We start from the raw sequence: 18,063 nt of genomic DNA on the forward strand, positions 1-18,063 counted from the left end.
AGGCCTCCTTACGTGCCCTCTTGTACCAAGGATGAGGAGGCAGTATTTGCTTTCCTCAGTGCCCACATTTTTCATGAAGTAATCAACTAGTTTTGGAACATGGACAGAAAGAAGGACGTCCAGGGTGGAGGAATCACAGTAGCAGGGAATAATTGTGATATGAATGCCAGGCAAGACCTCTAGTTCCAACACTGGGTCTCCTTTTATCCTCTAACAATTGTTTCACAGACTGATCAGTGTTACAGTGGCTTGGGGATCAGGTAAAGCTAACTTTTGTAAGGTTCTCTCATTTCAAGCTAAGTGCCAGGGGTTCATGGTCGCTTTCAGGCAAAATGATAACCTTGAAACCTAAGACATCATGCCAAGCATTAACGTGTGAAAAAAAACAAGGTGATGGAAGGAATGTTTGAATTAATCTCATCCGCTGGAAATCGCTTGGGCCACATTCTGAATCATAGCTTTTCACCCACTATGCCATTCTAGATGGAGAGTGGCCTTATGTAAATCAGTCTTTGTCCTGCTCAAATGGGAACATTCCAGCCCTAATTGCCAGGCCTGTCCCCTCAAGATGGGAAAACAAGCAACCCCAGACCGGTTTCGATCTGATCAGGTCTCGTCAGTGAGGTAAAGCTTGAGTCCTATGGCACACTAAGCAGAGGACTTACATTTGGGCCTACCTATAGTACGTGTGGCATCTACTGCAAAAAACAAGATCATGGAAGGAATGCTTGAATTAATCTCAGCCACTGGCGATCACTCGTGACGCCACAACATATATCAGTGTATAGTCAATTTGACTCGACCACCTACCATTCTTAAAGGTAGGTCGAAGGGGAACAACTAAAGAAGCTGGACTAGTCCCAGAGGAAAGCAAGGCAAGTGGAAAGGCCAAATAATTTGTTCTCTTCAACGCGAGTACAGAAAATTCAGGAATATCCCAAATTTCATGATGGTCTTTTAAGATATCTTGTATTAAGGTAATGGGTTTAAATGTAACACTGAAGTCTCCAGCAGCCAGTACAAAGCATGAGCAGCCCCTGCACTGTCCAACAAGTAAGTGTACTGAGTTGCGGGGCATACACCCAGTTCAAACCTCGATTAATAAGTCAAGCATTAGCTTGATCCAAAGAGGAAAGCCTCGGTTTTGGATAGAATATTCAATGCTATAATTAGAATACCCAATCAAACAAATTGCTATGGTAGTTGAAGTCTCCTAGAATATGCAAATGTCAAATGTATTAATTCAAATCACCAAGCTTCTACTTTATGCCTGACCCAGCTATATTATACAAAATAATGTTAAGTGATTGTATTTAGAAGCCTGCCAATCACATTGGGATGGTAGAAATGAGAATCGGGGTAATTTGGGGGCCACTGATGAGTTTAAGAGGCCATGGTCTTTCCGTGTTATGTGCCGAAGGAGAACTCAAGATCCCTTACAAATCGGGGTTAACAGGTATTTGCAGCTCATTTCCAACAGGGTCTAGATTTTAGTTGAATATTGGTGTCATCTGGTGAGATGGTTCTCATATGGAGCGAAATAATACAATTTCTAGATTACGGACTTTAGTCTCAATGCAATTTTAGAATGGGTATTGCTCAAAACGTCCATTACATACGCGATATCTGATGATTGAGCTGCAGTGTTTTACACTGTATCTAGTGAATCACTTTATAAGTCAGCGGGATCCGAATTTTCAACGTACCACAAGTTAGCTTGAGAACACCTGATTAATAGACCTATCATTCCTAGAATGAAGATTTCCAATTGGTTGGGTTGTTGTCAGTACATTAGCTGCCGTTCGTTCAGTTTGGATGCCGTGAGTTTTCCTTTGTGCAACCCATTTACTCTTACTCAAAGTTTTGAGTACCAGGTACATTTTTAATGTGCATAAACTGCGTCCCTCTTTCTCAGACAACTTACTAGACATGTCTTGGGTGTTGATGGGTTTTCGTCTACTGCCAGGGCTAAGAAGCAATTACTACATTCAACATTATACACACTGAGTGGACCAGACTGAACTGTACCTATTACTGAAACTTCAAACTTGTTAAGTGATATGGTCATCTTTACCAGATCCTTTGGGTCTAGAGGCTCTTTGTGTTGCTCTAGCTCTTTGCTTGACGTGGGGCTTAGATAAGCCTTGCTAGCTTTTTACCGCATGTCATTTTACTGGCCACTCCTCTTACTTTTGGAATGCACCCCTCTGCCTTTATCCAAGAGGGTTCTCGTAGATATGGACCCAACTGTACAGTGTAGGTTTTGCAGTTATTCAAATTACAGATTTAAGAGGTATCTGACTTCCTCTAATAAAGTAGACATTTTTGATAAATAGTTACAAATACGTCATATTTTCACACTAGTTCCTGTTGTAGCACTCTGTTCCCCATCTCGCTAGTGCTTACTTCCATTGCCCAAAAACACAATACTGATGAAAGTTAAATGAATTTCGGTCACACAAATTTGATGAAAGCACATTCAAGATCTAGTTAACCATTAAGACAGTCCAGCAATGAAATAGTGAATATTTCCAAAGCAAAACAAGTTATAGTGCTCTGGGGCATCGATCGATTGGCTTGGTGGGTTGGGCATAAGATTATACAAGGACCCTTCTCCTCAACAGCTTGCATTTTCCTGATGTAGACTGAAAAAGGATCCAAGTAGAAAAATAGGCAGTCAGTATGTAGCATAAATTTAACAGAAGTCTGTGGTTTGGGGGGTGCAGTGGTATAACGCCCAACTAGCTCGTTGGCCACGTTTAGTCCTAAGCTTGGATTTGCTAAGAAGGTGAAAAGGGAAAAGCCTAGAAGTAAAACAAAACAGTCAAGAACAAGGCCCTTTAATGGAGAAGACTTTGCAAATAATTAGAGAGTGTTCAAAACAAATATGAAAGGCACAGGACAGTAAAGTCAATCCCACTGATACTGGTTTACACAGTTGAAGCAGAGCAAAATGTACCTTGCGTGCTTCTGGGTAGCTCTGGGCGAAGAACCAAGGGAGAGGCACAGCCAGCCTCTTCCAAGTGTAGACAGGCCTGCGCTTGACCTGGGCAGCAGCCGTCCACACCTTTGCACTGTCAGCGCAGCAGGGGTGGTCGGCATGTCTTAGGGTGTGTTATTCATTTTAAGGGTGAGGCCACATCTTAGAGAGGTCATCCCAATGTCCCGACTACTCATAAGCATCCTTGTGTTATCTTGAAATTAAATATGAATTGGAGCAGTAATATTGACAGTTGCCAGTGCCTTTGATAGAGAAGCTCCCTAGGGCAAGGGTTGGTAGTATTGTAGTCTCAATATACAACAAGGAAACCAGATGAAGACCTTCTTATCAAATAATTAAATTGCTAAATGTGGGAGAATACTTTTGGCAGCTTGATTGTGGTTCAGTTGCAAACAAAGAAATGATGAGAAATTAACTACTCCCACCTTTTCAAGGAGGCTTTCTAAGTGAACATTTAAAACATGAGCCGGCGAACATGAACAGACGGAAGTGAGGTACAAGTTTCAAGTTTGACAGGTCGAACATCATGGTTCATCGTCAACCAAAATATCAAACCGTACAAAAGTAAATATAACAAAAATCAATACAAAGATAGATTAAATCAGGTTAATAAAAAAGCTACAATCATAAAATAGATAAAAAACAAGGAAAACATCCATTAAAACATCAGGGCACTACTAATAATATCCATCAAAATACCTTAGGCTTTAGGTAGAGGTGGTTGCACCCCTTTTAAGTCTAATAAACCATGCAGAAAAAAAGTAATTTAGATACTGCAGTTACTACCACACTAGTAGAATTGCTTTTGCAAATTCTAAGAGCGTTAGTACGGTGTGACATACCCAATAAATTATACAAATGCATAATCCACATGGCCATTGGTGTAGAATAATTTGGGCAAAAACAAAAAGCACGTTTTGGTTCATCAGATAGCATGCATGACTGACATAAAGTGGACCTAGCCTGTAGAGGGGCCCATGTGCTAGACAAAATCTAAAACTTCCTCAGACTTGGGCACGCTCTTGCATAATAGGAAAGACCTTGTACAACTACCTATGGAATTGGACAATTCATTCTGGGCAGTAATTCTCTCCCAGTATCTAGCTTTAACAACTGTGGCCACAGTAGATGTAATTGAAGAAGGATCTTCCCAAAAATGTCTTAGCCCCAAGTCACAGAGTGATTTTATTAACATAGGCTAGTCATCTGATCTTTTTGAAGCTGTGTAGGTTAAGGGTATCCACAAGGCACTCTCTGTAAGGCTGTAGTTCCTTAGTGGCCCATATGTGAGCCCTAAAAAAGTAATGGCTTTAATTAAGGCACTGGAGAGAGGTTTAACATCATGGTATAATCTAAGCAGAACTAGAGGAGTACACTTCTTACCATATCTGTAAGAGCTCTTATGAAATTGCTCTCAATGGTTCACAAGGGCCCCGTGGAACAATGTCCCCATAGCTCTGTGCCAAACAATGCTGCACTCCTTGGTTGAGTTTTATAACTATCCACTGCTGCAAGAATTGGATACCAATGAGCCTTTTTAGCAAATCTAATAATGGATGCAGATCTGTGAGTTGGCAACAGACAGCTTTTAGAGGTCTGTGCCCCATGTTCCAATGTTCCAGTCAGACACATGAATCCTCAAGTATTCTTGGTTTTTTATGCATTAATTTCAAGTCTGTGTGGCATGCAAAAAGTGTTTAATCTATCGACAAGATTTTGCAGGAGAGTGTTGTCCGCAAAGAAGAGAGCACATATTTTTAGCCCTGCTAGCATAGGGGAATTGTTTGCACAACTGGTCAGGAAGTTGACACAATTATAGATGTAAAAATGGAAAAAGGTGGGAGCCAGGACACAACTTTGGCTGACAACCTTATTAATAGCAATTTTATGAGTTAGTTTGCCATTCCCACCACATCAAACCCTGGCATAGTTCCCCTCAGGGAGACGCACAATGATGTTTAACAAGTTGCAAGGGATTCCCAGTCCACATACAACCCACCTCCCCCAAGTGGTCTGTGGGAACCGCGTTCTTGGCCACGAAAAGTTTGTGTTTTCTGGCCAGGGTGGCTGGGCGTGTAAAGACACAGTTGGAAGTCCCCATCCCCGGTGCCACGAAAGGGGCGCAAGAAGGGCGAGAGTTGGTGAGGGGCCATGGAGAGGCACAAGGACCTAGCTGTAACTCTGCTGTCCGTGAAGCACTCGAGAGTTGAGTCCGCCTTCTCTCAAAACAACAGAGAGCCATCAAAGAGCATGTTCATGAGCAAGGTTTTGACATTCAACAAAAAGCCAGTAGTTCTCAGCCAGGCATAGCACTTAATGGCCACCAACAAGGAAATCACTCTGTCCAGCAAGTCTGTTGTGTCCAACCCACATTTTATGTTAAACTTGGCTGCATCCCTCTCATCAGGAATTGCTTGAGAGTATGGCTCAGGCCTCCTCCGGCACCATGGCCAGCACTTGCGCAACAGATTCCCAGATGGTATGGAAGTATAGGCCTAAGAGGCATGTGGTGTTCACCACCGTATATATGTGCCTTAATTTATACTTATGAGATGTATAAGTAACCTCTATTGTCTGTACAGCGCTCTGATATCCGCCAGGATCTTGTTCGCGCTATAGAAAACTTTCAAATAAATTATAAATAATAAATAAATAAATAAAAGGTATCCAGCCTTTTGGATTCCCTTCCAGTGGAATAGAAGGGAAGGCGCCAGGGTGAACTTACGAGGTGGAGGCCTGGACCACCAAGCTCTCTGAAAAGAGTGCTGAGTGAGGAAACTGGGGTCCCCAGGGCATGGCAATGGTGACGGGCAATTGCCCTATGAACTGGAGCCCCTGTGTAGGGCTTGGACCAGGCCCGATTAGGAGAGCAGTAAGGGCTTCATTGAATGGGAGAAATGGTTTGGTGGGGCAACTCCCGGCTGAAGCACCTCTGCCAAGACATTTATCTTTACTACCACTGAGGGTAGCGTAATGTCCAGGACCTCAGCTGCCCTCCACACCACCACTACGCATGAGGCACCCTCCTCCATAACCATGTCTAGGGAGGTGTCCATTCCACTGGCATCTGCCAGATCCTCATACCAGTTGTCCTCTGGATCTTCTAACTGGTATCCATATGGGTCCAAATAACCCTCCCATTTGCCTCCTTATCCAGGCCTGTCATATGAATAAGGTACTCACTCTGTCATGCAGAGTCTGCCCCACCATTGGCGCATGAGCCCGCGTCGGACGGCACCTGTCCGACTCAGTTTTAGAGTCAGGGAGGACGATGGGGATAGTGCTGATCCATCAACGAATCCAAGGGGCAAACTGGCAGAGAGGGAGAATCGGCTGGGGGAAGACCAGTAGATGCCCCTTCCGAGTCCATGGATGCTGAAGGCGCTCCAGCGGGGACAGGGTCCATGGATGCTGAAGGTGTCCAGCGGGGACAGGATGCCCAAATAGGAGGTGCATGGCCTTATAAAATTTGAGTAGTTGGGTGGGGTCCCTCTAGCTCCTGAAAATTCTGTGAGGAGCAGAGACAGCCCAGGTGCAGGCTACACCACAGAGCTAGGCCTCGAATGCGACGCTTCCTCGTCTCGTCTGATGACTTCGACGGACGTGGCGAAGTTGAATATCTCTTCGACTACTTGTTCTCCTTATGCATGTGGAACTTACTACATTTCCCCTGTGACCTAGACTGCGACAACAAGTTGCTCCGAGACCGATCTTGGAACTTTCTTCTTCTCAACCAAGATCATGAGCGTCACACTTCGAGCGGCGAGCAGCTTGAGGGACTTCTCCCTTAAGGCCTTGGGGTGCATGGCATGCAACTGGTGCAGGTCCTGGCATTGTGGTCGCGCTCCAAGCACCAGAGGCACACCAAAGTTGGGCCTGTCACAGACATCTGTTGATGAGGGGCACCACATGGCTTGAAACCAGCTTTCCTAGCTGTCATCCTATTCACCTGCAGACAAAGTCTCAAAAAAATCTTGTCAAAAAGGTCAGTAAAAAAAAAAAAGCCTTGAACTGGCACAGTGAGTCGAAGAGCACTTCGACTTCTTTAATTTTTTGTAGGACCTATCCAATGGCTCTGTGCGTGGTGACAAGCACCTGGAAAGGCTCCGCAATCGGTCTCAGGACCTTCCTCACGACCGAGAACTGGAACATCATGGAGGTAGCTAAATCTGGGCAACAAGGAGCTACAAAGAATGCTCCTGCAGCGCCTTAGGGTTAATGGCGTGACAGTCCTCACAGGCCTTGGAGTTGTGGTTTCGCTCAAGGCACCAGAGAAAAACCAGATGAGGTCTGTCACAGACATCTGTCTGTGACCGGAACCATAGGGTTTATACCCCCACAGGTTTTTTGGGTAACATCCCTCACACACTGGGATACAAAGTCTCAAAAAGAAGAAATGTTGAAAAAAGTTGTCCAAAAGTGGAAAGAGGTTGCTCTTCTTAGAATCTGCTTTGACTGGCATGGAAAATAAAGAACAGATGTCAGTGCACAGGGATGGCGCCTATATAGGCACCGTGTACTTCTGGCGCCACTGATGCCACGCAGACCCACGAGGAGCCAAATTACGCCACCTATTGGCTCGCAGGGGTACTGCTCATTAAAAATTTCAGGGTCCAGCCTGTTGCACTGGATTGTTTGAAGGTAAGGAATCTGCGGCTAGAAGCCTCTATCAGATATTGATCCGTAGCTCCCTCCCCTTCTGGAGTGCATTATCGCTATCACAACCGGGTCGGCCAAAATGCTGATACTCCCATGATTATTATACTTTGTTGCGGCATTGCTGGTGTTCCCCATAAAACTCATTCTTTAAAGGACTACAGTTGTTGTCTCAATTGCTATAGGGGACTGGGAGGCTCAGGGCCGCCCTACTCAAACTAGAGTGCCCACTGGCAGAAGAGGGACTCGCCCCCAAATTATGAACTATGCTACGCTGCGGCACAACTTCAGTGGCCTATATGCTGGTTGGGGGACGCCATAAGCACGGAACGGTGGGCCTTGGCCATACCACAAGTTCTGAACAGCGGAACATATCATTACACTGATAGCACGCTACATCAAAATGACCCCTGGCGAACCCAACCTGATCCGAGTGGCAATAAAATGCGGCACAAGTTTATAGACTCAAAGGAGTTGCCCCATACAAATGCCCCACAACTCCCGCTCTGGGTGGCACCCGAATTACATGCTGTAATGCAGAGACATGATGTACACTCATGGGCAGAGGCAGGAGCGACACTGTTGGGGGGCCTATACACAGAGGGCAGAGTATACACCTTCTAAGACACGTGTGACACATAAGGACTACAGACTGGTCCATTTTTGACGCACACATAGTTAATGCATGTTGGAGTAAGGGTAGAACAGAATTGGACACTTCAGCACTGCTGCAGAGACGGTCACATGTTAGTTGTCGGAAAGCCATAACCGTCTTATACAATTTACACACTACAATAAAACCATCATGGAAAGTAGAAACCAATGGTCATTAGACCTGGTAAGGATGTCCCCATTAAACAGTGGAAGAGTATAGCACAACAGGTAAAGAGGGTCTTACTTACATCAGACCTACCTAACGCATATAACGCATGTTACCAGGAGCACCCTCAGAGTGCCCAAGATGCCACAAAACCAGGCGGATTTCTACCATGTGATATGGGATTGTCTAATAATCCACCGAGCATGGAAGGGAGGTGGTTGAGAATGTCTCAGAGGTGGTGGATAGCACCATTACCCTAGCATTGGAAGTCTGCTTGCTGGGCCTGATGCACAGACCCAAACCTGATAAATATGCAGGTTCGTAGATCTAGCTTTTGTATTGTTCGGACACCATATAGCCATGATATGGAAAGCCAGAGCGCTACTCTATATCAGGTGCTGGCTGCGTAATCTACACAAGTGGGCGAACGCAGAAATGGCTTTGCTCATAATGGCTAAATGGGATGTAAATGTCACGAAACTTGCGACTAAAAGCGACCTCAGACCACCCTGAAACCCGGATACGATGCTCCACAGGGTCACGGAACAGGTGAGTACTGCAGGTGCAAATTAGACACGTTAAAGCAGCGCATGTCAAGAGATGGCTGCTTCTGCAAGAATACAAAATCACACATACATAGCCCATTGCTGACTTAATCGGATGCTATGTCAACCACCTACAACAGCTGGAATGATAAAGACACTGCATCAACTGTACCTGAGGGGTCGACTTATTCCAAGATACAATGAGAATATTGTCCAGTCGCACTGTAGTTTGATGTATATTGTGTTCTAATATAACTTCAGTCAACTGGGACAGGGCTGGTCACCCGGCTATAGAGCGCAGTCCAGGACAAGTGGAGGGCAAAGTCTCAAGCTTATGTCTGATATGTACAGGAGGAACACCCGTCTCGCAGGGGGGATGCAATAGTTAGTGTAGAACCACACCAATATTGTACTTTGGGCTTGCATGCATGCATGCACCTGCAAGCTTACCATTTTGTTAAAAAGAAATAAAGAAATGTACAAAAGAAAATTCCCTTTGTCGCTGCCATGAAACTGTACGATCACGCTTCACTATTTCTACAAAGATGGTTTTCTTTTAATAATCCTGCATGGGCTCCTTGCTCCACAAGCATGGCTCTCCTCATGGTACCTAGATTCAAACATTCTGTGCATCCACGCATTTTGGCACAATTATAGGCTTGCCGCATTTGAAGCAAAGTCACTCATCTGCTGCATATTTTACAGATTTTAACCCAAAAATTGTTTCTAGCACAAACAATACAAAAGTTCATCAGAAAACAGCGACACGTGTTGCTGTGCAGTGAAAGGCCCTTAGCGAATGTTGACTAGGCACCTTTCTGTTATATTTGAATGTTAAACTGGTACTAATAAGTTGCAACCAACGCTCAGACAGTTAAGTATAAAATTACAAAATAATTAAACAAAATGTGCAGCATTACGCCACATAATTTGCCTTTTCTCGGCGCATTATTTACTCAATCCTACCACATATTATGGCCCTCCTATGCCGCATAATTCAAGGAATTACCCTGGCTATAGCTATGGCCGGGAACAAACTAATTTTTACATTGCGTGGTCAGCACAACTATGGGTCTTTTCTGAAACATTTAAAAACCTTTCTTCTGGCCTCTAAAATCATTCATCAATTCCGACCTGTTGGCTTTGCCAACGTTGTTTTTTTTTAAAGTTTCAAAAACCTTTATCGTGTCATCATCATACATATAGAATTAGTTAGTCTTAGCATGAGCAAATGCAATCAAGCAGGTATCTTACACATCACCATAATCAAACCACGTTGCAGTGGTACACAACATGAACAGTATAATTGTAGTAATCATTATAGTACTTTTGAAGGTGTTATCTTCCTTCTCCTGAAACAATCATATAACTTTGTATAAAGTGAGCTTCCGTCCGGTTCCGCAATTTCAAAGTGTGGTTATGGACTAACCTCAGGTGATGGGATCTGTAGGGGAGGGTCACAAATATTTCCTCTGAATTCATTCCATTTACCCCATATTCTGGTCCACTTCTTTGGGCAGCCCCTGTGTGTGTAAACGGCCCTTTCAGCCACCATGGCGTTGTCCATGTCTCGCTCCTATTGTGTGCGTGTGGGTAGTACTCGGGATCCCCAGTTTTTAGCTATGTTTCGCTTTGCTATTGTCATCCCCAATGTAGCCCAATTTTGTAAGGCTAAGTTGAAGTCTGTGGTCTGCCAGATATTAAGGAGGCAACATTTTGGATCACAGGGGATTTCTGCTCCTCAAACCTCTGAGATTACAGCTAGAACCCTTTCCCAATAACGTTTATTAAGGCATTCCCATATTATGTGGTAAAAAGTTCCAGTACAACCACATCCTCGTAGACAAAGTGGGTCCGTTGTGTGTCCTAGCTTATGCAGTGTGGTGCGTGGGTAATATACTCTGTGTAGTATTTTCAGTTGAACAAGTTTAAGTCGGGATGGAATCGCTGCCTCTCGGGCAGATGCTAGCTAGTGCGTCCATCCAATCCGATTCCTTTATGTCCCCTAGTTCAGCTTGCCATCTATCTTTTAGTGTAATCATGGGGTCCGGTTGATTATTAATCAATTTCTTATATGTGAGGGAGGTGGCTTTTTTATCCATGTAGTCCGTAAGTAGTCCGTCTTCCAGAGGGGAGGATTCCTTCAGCGTGGTCTCTGGGGGGATTGCACTTTGCAGTGCGTGTTTTATCTGTAAGTCGCGGTATTGTTCTGAGTCCGCCATTTCGTACTTAGCTTGCAGTTCTGCACATTTCATTACCGCCCCTTTCTCCCACAAATCTCCTATTTTAGAAATGCCTATGAGGTCCCATTTATCGAACATCTTTGTGTTCGCCAGGGTGCCTAATTGTCACGTGTCCCATAGAGGGGTAGCCTGTGTTAGTACCTCTTCCCATCCCAGGGCCCTTTGCGCAGCATGCCATATTTTAATCGTGTGTGCTGTTGGTCCCGTGAGTGCAGTCTGTTTCCTGTTGGTGTATAGTGCCCTCAGTAATCGATTAGCCGGTAGGAGCTTACCATCCCACAGTAGTGCGGTTACTTCAGCTTCAATGGTTTTGAAGTATTTTGGAGGGACAGGAAATGGGGTGTTTTGGAGTGTATAGAGAAATCTTGGCAATGCCAGCATTTTGAACAGTGCGGCTCTTCCCAACAGCGTCAACGGGAGGGATCTCCAGTGTTTAACATCAGCCCGGAGTCTTTCCAGGGCTTCATTAGGTTTTCTTTCATGAAAATGGACTCGGTCGGCGTGACGTATATTCCGAGGTACTTAAATCCCGTAGTCGCGACTTGTATTTCGCAACCCCGGGGGAGGCTTGGCATGGGTCCGTGCAACACATAGTAGCGATTTTGTCCAATTGATTGTATATCCGGATACTTTCCCATATGCTGTTAGTATATCTAGTAGAAACACCAGTTTCTACTTCCCATTCCATTTCCCATCTCATTCCGTGAATGGACACATCTTGCCTGATCCATGCTGCAAGCGGTTCCAGCACCAGGGCGAATAAGAGCGGCGACAATGGGCAGCCCTGTCTGGTACCTCGTCCTAGTTTGAATTCTCCGGAAATTTTCCCGCTTGCCACCACTTGTGCGAGGGGTTCCGTGTACAAAAGCTGTACCCATGCGCAGAATTTTGGGCAAAACCCCAGCTTTTGAAGCAAGGCAAAGAGGAACGGCCATTCCACTAGGTCAAAAGCCATCAAGGGAAAGGATGGCTGCATCTTTCTGTATCTCCGGCTTGCGGGCCAATACTGCGTTCAACCGCCGCAAGTTGAGGGAGGTGTTACGTCCTGGCATAAATCCAGATTGATCCGGGTGCACCAGTTCCTTAAGGTGTGGTTGCAGTCGCATAGCTACGGCTTTGGCTAGTATTTTTGCTTCTGCGTTCATTAACGATATTGGCCGTTAAGATGTAGATAAGTGTCCTGGCTAGCCCGGCTTGTGTACGGCTACAATTGTAGCTATTCGCTGGTCTTGTGGTAGCAAACCCTAATTCAGACCATCGTTAAACATATTGAGTAAGTGGGGCATGATCGTTCCTGCCACTGTCTTATATAGTTCTACTGGTAGTCCATTTGGGCCCATTGCTTTCCCGGTGTGAAGTGCCGCTAGTGCCCGTCCCAATTCTTCCGCTGAGAGGTCCATGTCAAGGTCTTTCGTATCATCAGATGTAAGTGTGGGCATCTTGATGTCTTGCAGGAATTGCACGTTCTCCCCTATTGTAGCTACTGCCTGTGGCGTATATACCTTTTCAAAATACATTGCTAATTCTTCCACTATTTGCTCAGGTGCTGTTGAGTACCATCATGTAAACAAATTTGTGCTATCCATCTGTTTGCTTTCTCGCGCTTTTCTATCCATGCCAACATTTTCCCCGTTTTATCTCCTAATTCGTAGATTCTGTGGAGGGTATCGTTAAATTTGTCCTTTGCGGTTTCCCATGCATAGGTTCTAAGTTCTTGATTTGCCAATGTTACGGAGTGGCTCGTGGCTTCATTGAGATTTAATGCATGTGCTCTCTCCGCTTGCTGCACAGCTTCTTCTAGAGCGTCAATGGTTTCCCTATGCGTTTGTGGCGTGCGATGGTTGAGATGGCCTGTCCTCTAATAACAGTCTTGTAGGCCTCCCATAATGTGGTCAGGGATTGAACTGATTGGTCATTCTCCGTGAAATAATGCTTAGTGGATTTCACGAGGTCCAGTGTGATTTTATCGTTTTTCAGGAACCCCGGGTAGAGCGGATATATTCTTCGTCCTCCAGGGATGTGGGCAGTGTAAGTTAGCTGGATCGGTGAATGATATGAAATCCCTCTTGGCAAGTGTTCCACAGTACATACTATGTCAGGCGTGATCCCTAGCGTCAATATATAATCTATTCGGGAGAGACTTCCGTGTGCCCCTGAATGAAATGTGTATTGATGTGCTGTTGGGTGTTTGAGTCGCCAAATGTCAATCAGCCCCATTGCCAGTATATAGTCTTGTAGTGCTTGAGTCGATCGGGTATGGTCCCTGGATGGACAGCGGTCGATGGTTGGGTCTACCACTGTGGTAAAGTCCCCACCCAGGATCAATTCCCCCTTCGGGGAGGTCCAGTAGGAGCCTCCCGAGGTCTTGAAACGCCTGCTGGTGAAGTGTGGGGGGGACATATACTGAGATCACGTGGTATATTTTCCCTTCCCACTGCATAGTGAGAACTGCAAACCTTCCTTGATCGTCAGCCCAAGTGTTTTTTACCATTAATGGGGAGCTTTTATGAATTAGGATTCCCACCCCTCTAGATCCGGACGTAAATTCTGCATGAGCAACCATCTTGAAGCCCCATCTGTCAAGTGCCTTACATTCTGAGCCCTTTAAATGCCTTTCTTGGAGTAATGCGCCCATGGGCCCCTTACGCTTTAAATATTGTAGGACCAACCCCCTTTTGATTTTATGTCCTAATCCATTCACGCTCCACAAGATAATGGACAAGGGAGGGCCCGGCTTAAGTAGTGACTGATTAGTGGTTCCACCTCCCGCATTGAGTGTCATGTTGTGCACAGTTTATGTTTCATATTGTCAGACATCATTGTAAAGTTCATCCCTGCATTATCTGCTCTGCTCATGCATACATTGTGGAAATGACACTTACAGATAAACTTCGAAAAAACATGTATGAAAAATGTAAACCATTCAATTGTTGCTTTCTGAGTCCCAGATCCCATAAATCCCGCTAGAACTGGATATCCCCGAAACTGAACACTAGGTTCATTGGTAAACAATTGGCATCCGTAAAGTGGGCGATTGCAGCTGAATGACAAGCAAAAACAAAGAAAGCTTATAACAACTAACCCTTAGCCCCCCACCCTGCCTCCCTGCCTGGCGGATCCAAAACCACCCACCACCCCCAACTGTGCAGCGTGCTTATTTCCCTGAACATAAGGTAGTGTTCGTGAGGGTGAGTCTACTGTGACTTGTTCAGTCATCTTCCCCCCAAATATTGTCTATGCAGTACTGCATCATTGCCATAGGTCCTACCTGTCGGAGTCTTCATTATGTGCATCAGCATTTTGTCCCATGTAGTGCCTCCGCAGTGCTGGCCCAGATATTACCACCCGCCACCCAGATTACATTCCCTACCATCGCCGTGTTCATCCCAGAAGTGTTCCTTCATGGTGGCGTGAAGCATAGTCGTTGTTATTGTTCCTGTTTCCTGATGGGTCTCACTGGAGTCGTATGTTGCTGGCGTGGCCTGTCATGGGCTTTTTTCCTCACTTTAGCGGTTATTACGTTGTAACTCTCGATTCTTCGATCCACCCGTCTGTCGCCATCCCTCCAGCCAGTCCTGCGCGTCCCTGGGCGAGTCAAAGAACCACGTTTTTCCTTCTGCTTCGACACGTAGCTTCGCTGGGAACAGCATCGAGTTTTTGAGTTCCCTGGTCCGGAGTTCCTTTTTCACCTCCGTGAAGTTCCGCCGTTGTTGTGCCACTGCCGCCGTGTAATCCGAATATAAGGTGATTTCTGTGTTGTCTATTTTAATCGGCGGGGAGACTCGGGCGGCCTGCAGGATGGCATCCCGGTCCCGGAAGTTGAAGATCCTTGCCAAAATCGGACGCGGTGGTGCTCCCGGCCTCGGTTTTCTTCCCGGCACCCGGTGAGCACGTTCCACCGAAAAGTATTTGGATATCCCCTTTGGTTGCAGCATGTTCTGGATGAGGTCTTCTACGAAGAGGTACAGTGCTGGGACTCCTGTCGTCTCCGGAACCCCCACCAGGCGCACGTTATTACGCCGTGAGCGGCCTTCTTGCTCGTCGAGCTTTGCCTTTAGCAGGAGGTTGTCATCTTCCAATCTCTGTACTTTAATTTTAAGGTCTGCAGTGTCACTCGTGAGGTCTGACGTTGTTTTCTCAACCTCTTTCATTCGATCCGTCATTTTGGAGGAGTCTGCCCTCATTAGAGAAATGTCTGTGGATATTGCGGCCATCGAGGTTTGCATTGTTTGTAGGGCCGTCATAACGTCTTTTAGGGTGATCCTGCTGGCGTCGGAAGGTGAGTTATTCGCCTGTGGTGATGTGGGCGACGGTTCGCCCTGCGAGTTGTGTTGGGGTTCTTTGACGTATGCATACTTTTCCAGGCGCGGGGTTTGTTGCACTTTTGGCCCCCTGCCGCTCATGTTGCCAGTTCCTAAGTGGTGTCTCTTACGATAGTTGTGGGGACCAGGACCACCACGGCCGTTAGTGGGGCTGCTATGGATTGTCAGTTATGCACTTCAGTGGTAGGAACTGTGCTTTAGGGCTCCTATGTCAATCAGCGCATTTCTTCGTATTCTGAGGGTCCAGTGTTGTCTCCCACGCCCGCTACAGTATTACGGCTAGGGTGCGCCGTCTTGCATCCAATCCGCAATGTTGTAGGCTGGTGTCACTAGCGCAGAATATCGGGCGCAGTGTTCCGTCTGCAGGGACCTTCAGCCGCGCTATCAGCTTGCACGCATTAACACAGGCCGGTAATTCTAAGGAGCGTGGTTCCCAGCAGCGATGTACAGAGACTGTGTGCGCGAATTAGGCCGCCATTAAATTTGCACCAAGATCCGAAGGTTCCCGCCTCTGGGCACCAGCCAGCGGCTCTCAGGGCTCTATCGGGCTATCTCACCGTCTTTCCCACATAGGAGCCATCGTCCCCGCTCTTAGACTGTACACGTGTGCAGCGTATCCGGTCTTTCCTCCCCACCGTGACGTCCTGGCCGTGGCAGGCAGGTCCGGTCAGGTCAACTCGGCTTCGGGCTGCCGCGGAAATTTAGTCCCCGGCTTTGGCGTGACTTGTAGGCCACAATTTCCCCTTGGCCGTACAGTGCGATTTCCAGGAGTTTAACTTCACGGAGCAGCGTTATAGGGATCGGGTGTACTCCCGTTGAAGATTATCGATAGCTGTACCTGCAAATGTCAGGATGAGTGGCCGGATTTCTGGGGAATGTGACTCTTAGTCACAGAGCTCTGCTAGCATGCAGCCATTTCGTTCGGCCGGTAGCCACGCCCCCCAACGCTGGCTTTTAAAGGGGCTGAAGAAAAGCAGAAAAGAGAAAGCGTCCCTTTCTTAGAGAAACCATGACTCACATTCAAGTGTGCTTCTGCTGCAGTGCAAATGCGAAGTACAGGAAACTCGCTGTGAGACCTAATACTTTTTAAAATTGTGTGCACACATGAACTCAACAGTTTAAAGTAATGCGAGGAAGGGCATATGAGCATTATGATAAAATACAGCAATAACTTGGGTTCTAAGTGCCATATCCGTATACTCATGCATTTGAATATTTTGTCTTTTTAGAAAGATAAATCCCATCGTTGGAGTTACACATTGTGCATCTGTTACATAACTAGCTGGGATGATGTGGAGTATAACACACAAGAAAAATAGAAAAGAACTAAAAGAACCAGCATAAAATGACATGTCTGTAAACCAGAGAGCCTCCATTACATTGACACTTTACATTAACTTAAAACATTTTCACCTGAGAGAACCGTCAGACCACAACAAGTACATAAAGAGGACGTTAACCATCGCGTACCTGTTCATTGCTCTCCTGAAAGCGGAGATGTTCCTCTTTTGCGTCTTGCAGGGCTGTCTCCAGCCTTCCTTTGTTTATCTGGAATACTTTTAATGTTGTTCTAGCCTGGTGAAGAAATAACAGCTCTGTAAAATGTGGCCCCCTTTCCTGGCTTCACCTTCTTACTCATGTAGACTATATTGACACGGAGGTTTAAAAGTAATTTCACTGGTGCACACGACTTCATCCTCATCAACACATCTATAATTGTCTATAATTTCATCTTCCTGGTCTATCATCCCTTTCAAGGCTTAAAGGTTACTTAGCATTATTTCTGGTATTCTTTTTTTTAATTTAAATACATTTTATAAAGTTTGTGGAGTTTTGTGGTAGAACACCTACAGAGAAAAATAAAAATAAAAAACAGGCATAGATATAAAGAAACACTTGCAGATTCAGCCCCATCCCACCCCCGCCGACACACCAACACAAACAACACGGCAATTTCAGAAACCAAAGCACAAGGTTCATGCCCTCCAAACCCAACAGATCCCATGAACATTCGAATATCATCATTCATCATGTGTCTCATAGAACAGACATGTTCTAACCAATTCTTCTGGAATCGGCCCATGCTTGCCATATCTTGGGTGCTTCTGCGGACAGCCTTGAGCTTTGTATACCGCCACCTACAAGACCCTGAAATGATCCATCCCCTTCTACCACACCAACAGCAACGGACGGGGGAGGTGGGTGGACGAGGCCTTCCACTCTTTGCTGTGTCCTGTTTCACCAGGTGACTGATTAGAGAAGTGGGTAACCCAATATACCCTTGCGGGCTTGGGCAAAAAATATATGGTTAAGGAAAAGTACCAGCAAGGGATTTATTTTGAGAATCAAAGTTTTACAGTGTGATAGGGTCTGTCTTACTAAGACTTATCAACTGAAACAATCAGTCACCGTTATGATTCTTTATATTTGCTTAGGACCTCATGGAAGCTACCACACTAGCCCTGAGGAAATAGAA

At 45.7% G+C, this 18,063-nt stretch overlaps 1 protein-coding gene across 6 annotated transcripts in view; it reads right to left on the minus strand.

The window, feature by feature from the left end:
• Positions 1 to 18,063, minus strand: part of MIA2 (MIA SH3 domain ER export factor 2) — a 702,601-nt gene that overhangs the window by 264,535 nt on the left and 420,003 nt on the right. For all 6 annotated transcript variants that reach the window (XM_086937351.1, XM_086937350.1, XM_086937349.1 and 3 more), the window contains exon 13: positions 17,058 to 17,162. In XM_086937351.1, coding sequence (XP_086793477.1) covers positions 17,058 to 17,162 — 105 coding nt within the window. The remainder of the gene's footprint in view (positions 1 to 17,057; positions 17,163 to 18,063) is intronic.

The sequence above is a fragment of the Lissotriton vulgaris genome, chromosome 9, assembly GCF_964263255.1.
Source record: "Lissotriton vulgaris chromosome 9, aLisVul1.2, whole genome shotgun sequence".
Lineage (NCBI taxonomy): Eukaryota > Metazoa > Chordata > Amphibia > Caudata > Salamandridae > Lissotriton > Lissotriton vulgaris.